This window comes from Rhagoletis zephyria, unplaced genomic scaffold (assembly GCF_001687245.7).
Source record: "Rhagoletis zephyria isolate East Lansing unplaced genomic scaffold, Rhagoletis_zephyria_1.1 Rzeph_scaffold_23104, whole genome shotgun sequence".
In the NCBI taxonomy this organism is placed as follows: domain Eukaryota; kingdom Metazoa; phylum Arthropoda; class Insecta; order Diptera; family Tephritidae; genus Rhagoletis; species Rhagoletis zephyria.
In genome coordinates, this window is record NW_016180162.1 from 1 (window position 1) to 3,751 (window position 3,751).

The 3,751-nt window shown below is 34.7% G+C and overlaps 1 protein-coding gene across 1 annotated transcript; it reads left to right on the forward strand.

Moving 5' to 3' along the window:
• Nucleotides 1–1,789: 1,789 nt before the first annotated feature.
• LOC108381611 (group XIIA secretory phospholipase A2-like) lies at nt 1,790–3,308 on the forward strand (the record flags this gene model as incomplete). Its single annotated transcript, XM_017638029.1, has 2 exons — nt 1,790–2,720; nt 2,776–3,308. A coding segment is annotated over one exon (461 nt), but the record flags the coding sequence as incomplete, so codon positions are not given.
• Nucleotides 3,309–3,751: the final 443 nt, after the last annotated feature.

Here is a 3,751-nt window from a genome sequence, read left to right on the forward strand (position 1 = left end):
CTGTAAATTCCTGCTATTCGTACTGCTGCTGGAACGCAACTAATTGTTATAAGTCAATTTATCTGCAATCTAAATTTATAAATTACCTACATCATCTCCTTCCGGTACACGTGTACCAATCCAGTGAAGGCAGCTCACCTTTGTACAAATCGATTATAATAAACCGCTGAAGAATATTTGCATATGCTGATTCAGCTACTCGTCAGCAGATGGCACCATGCCAACACGTTTAAAGAACCTGTTACGTTTAAAATTTAGTATCTAAGCATTTTTGGTACAATTGTACTTGTTTGATACAATTTCATTTACAATATACTTTCCTACTACGCAGTACTTTTTAGTAAAATATTGTAATGAATACTAAAAATATATAGCTCTGAAAATTCACAGTTCGCCTGTTCGTATTTACCTTTGTAAGTTTTGAAAAATGGCTTTAACGAACCAGTATAACATAGCCTAGGCAAATTTTTAAAGAAACTTTTCGATACTAAGTTTTATTAAAACAAAATGTCAAAGTCAGCTTCATATAGAAACAAAGTCTTCGTTAGTTATAAGAAGAGATTTTCTTAAATATAATACCTTTACGGCATTCACATATTGACAAGGTTTTACTATTTATTTTATTATTCTTTAACTTTAATTATCTGTTCATAAACTATAATGTATTCTTTAAGAAAAGCTGTATAAACCCAAGATTAAATCTTTGCGAAACATCCAAAAACCAACATACTGTCGTAAAAATTTCGAGCTTTATTAATATTCTTTAGTTTTTAGCCCATTCAATTTTAGTATAATAAAGTGCAAGTTTAAAGTAGCTGGGACTTACCGTTGAACTTGGCAATTTTGTTTTGTCGACGATGTCAGCCATTTTCTTCCATACGAAGTGTGTTCGACGATTTTTTTATATGGAGGAAATTAGCAACACCTTCATCAAAGAAATCTTAAAAAACTTAGTTATATTAAAATTTAATGGGCTAAAAAACCACACACTCAAAATAAATCTAGGAAATCGAATTAAATAGATCGAAATTTTTACGAAAGTGTGTTGGTTTTTTTAATGTTGCACAAAGTTTGAACCTTGGATTTGTACGGCTTTTCTTAAAATATAAAGCGTGTTTTTACAAAAAATAATTAAAATTGAATAATATTAAGATAAATGGTTAAATCTTCTCGTAAAGTTTTGATAAGCACTTGAAATTCTATTAAAATGTCAAATTTTAGTACTGAATCCAAAGAAAATGTCTCTTTTATCCATTAATAATAACTTAAATATGCTTTTTGTTAAGATGTATACCTGGAAATGTGTGCATACATATTTGCGTCAAATGCAATACATGTGCACGTGGAATCAATTTTTAAAAGTGTAAAATACGTAAACGTATGTACATAAACAATAAAACTTTCTCATGAATACCATAAAATCATTGGTCTTGAAGGGAATGTACTAAGAAAATATATGAGCGAATTAAAAAGTGTATACAATTTATAGCCGAAAAGTACATTTTTTGTATAGATTTCGTACTGAAGGAACAATTTCATTTCCCAACACTGATACAGAATGTAAACAAACACAGGGTTGCAAGGAAAAAAAGTTGAACGAGCTCAAAGTTGGCTGGCGACCAACTTTGTTGAAAGCGATTAGTTGAAAGGCCGTTCGGACGAGGCGATTTTTGCTTTCAACTAAAAGTTGCCTGAAAAATCGCCTCGTGCGAATGCCCTATAAAGTACACCTCGTCAACTTTGAATACACTCTTTAAAGGCAGATTAAATTATTTTCCGTCTTTTTCAGATGTACGTCCCGTCCAGAATAAACTTTACACCCCCACAGCCGATGGCTGTGGCTCGCTAGGTCTACGCATCAACACCGAATACTTGCCCGCGGTAGAAATGGAGAACTGCTGTAATGAGCACGATATTTGCTATGACACATGTAACAGCAACAAGGAGCTATGTGATTTGGATTTCAAGCGCTGTCTTTACAAGTATTGCGACACCATTGATAAATCCGTTGGCAGTGAATATCTCATAACCAGCTGTAAAGCTGCTGCCAAAGTGCTATTCACTGGTACCTTAACGCTAGGTTGTAAATCATATTTGGATTCGCAAAAGCGTACATGTTACTGCGCGCCGCCGAAGCAATCGAAAGAGGATGGGCGTGGCTACAACGGATATAAGAACGGAAATGGTGATAAGTATTATAAGCAGGGCAAGAAGCAGAAATATGGCTGGAAGGATCCAAACGATATGTAGTGCTGCCGCTGAGTTAAAGCTACTGGTGCTTCCGCTTAAGTAGCTGTATTATGCGTTTTCTTTAGCAACTTTTTTTCTTCATGTTATTGTTCAACGCACACAACATAAATTAATTAAAACACATTTGCAATAGTATTTTGAACATACTGCTAAGATGAGAGAGAGATGTACATAGTCAAATGTATTTTTTAGCACTTGAAAACTTTCGAGTGAATTTATTTACATATTTGTTTATTTACTATTAGAACCAACGAACTTGTCCAAGGGAAGATATGTATTTTAGATTTTATTACAGAATAAAACTAATTCGTAATTACATACTATATAATATTCTAACTTACATTTGTAATTATTTAGTTATTTAAGCTACTTCTTTCCAATGGCGATTTTGCAGCAGTATAATAGGACAACTGGTGCACTTTTACTCGGTACTCAATATTTGGCTTCTGACTGTCCACCATCACTTCCAGGTACTTAATGCTGTCAGTACGGGTAACATATTACTAATAGCAAGTCTGCAACTAGCAACCATTTGTGACCTACAAGAGAGAATGCACAAGCTTATCAGAAGCGATAAGTAACACGTTGTCGGCGCAGGCAATAACCCGACAGCATCCACCAGGACGTCGTTGAGGACCATGATCCAGAGAGAAGGGTCGAAAGACAAGTAAAAAAACCAGTAGAACTTTCAAAGACGCCTTACTCTTCTTCGGTGGCAAATATTGTAGACGAGGGCACGAAAAGGGGTATAAGGGTATAATTTAATTAAGATTACTGAGTTCTAGTTACACTGTTGACTAGATAGATGTCTTCTGAATGAATACAAATGTTATGAAACATTGGAGTCAAAGAGTTAAAGAATCAACTGTATAATTTACCGCTTTTGTTTTTATTTGAACATTATGGTAGATAATATGTATGTACTAAGCCCTAGTATTGGTGGCTATAACAGAATTCATCGTAGTCCGATTTTTCGTGAAATCGACGAAAATGCGATCACTGAAGCCGAATCGCTACGATCGTGTGTATTCAAAGTATACGCTACGTTCGTAGCTATTCGAATTCCATGACAGATTTACGTAGAATTCACGAAAAATCGGACTCCGACGGACTCTGTGATATCCCTGATTACAACATTTTATAATAAAATTCAAAATTATAATTATTATGAGTTTTGCATGATTTCAATTAATCAAATTGATTTCTACTTCTGCAACGAAGCTTGAGAACTGCACACATAATCCGCGAACTGTGTCTGCCTGTTGGTTCATGCTTCGCATTCATTTCACTGCTGCGTTGCTTTTCCTCGCCACTTGGTGTTGTCATTGCCTATGGAAATCAGCATGCAGCCATCATTTTAATGGCACACAATAACAAATTTATGGTATAGCTTGACGTCTGCATATGTTTGTGTGTATGTTCGTATATACATATGTATATTTATTTGCATGCATCTAGCCAGGGACGATTTAAATGATGACCACCAAAAACGCCAATGGCT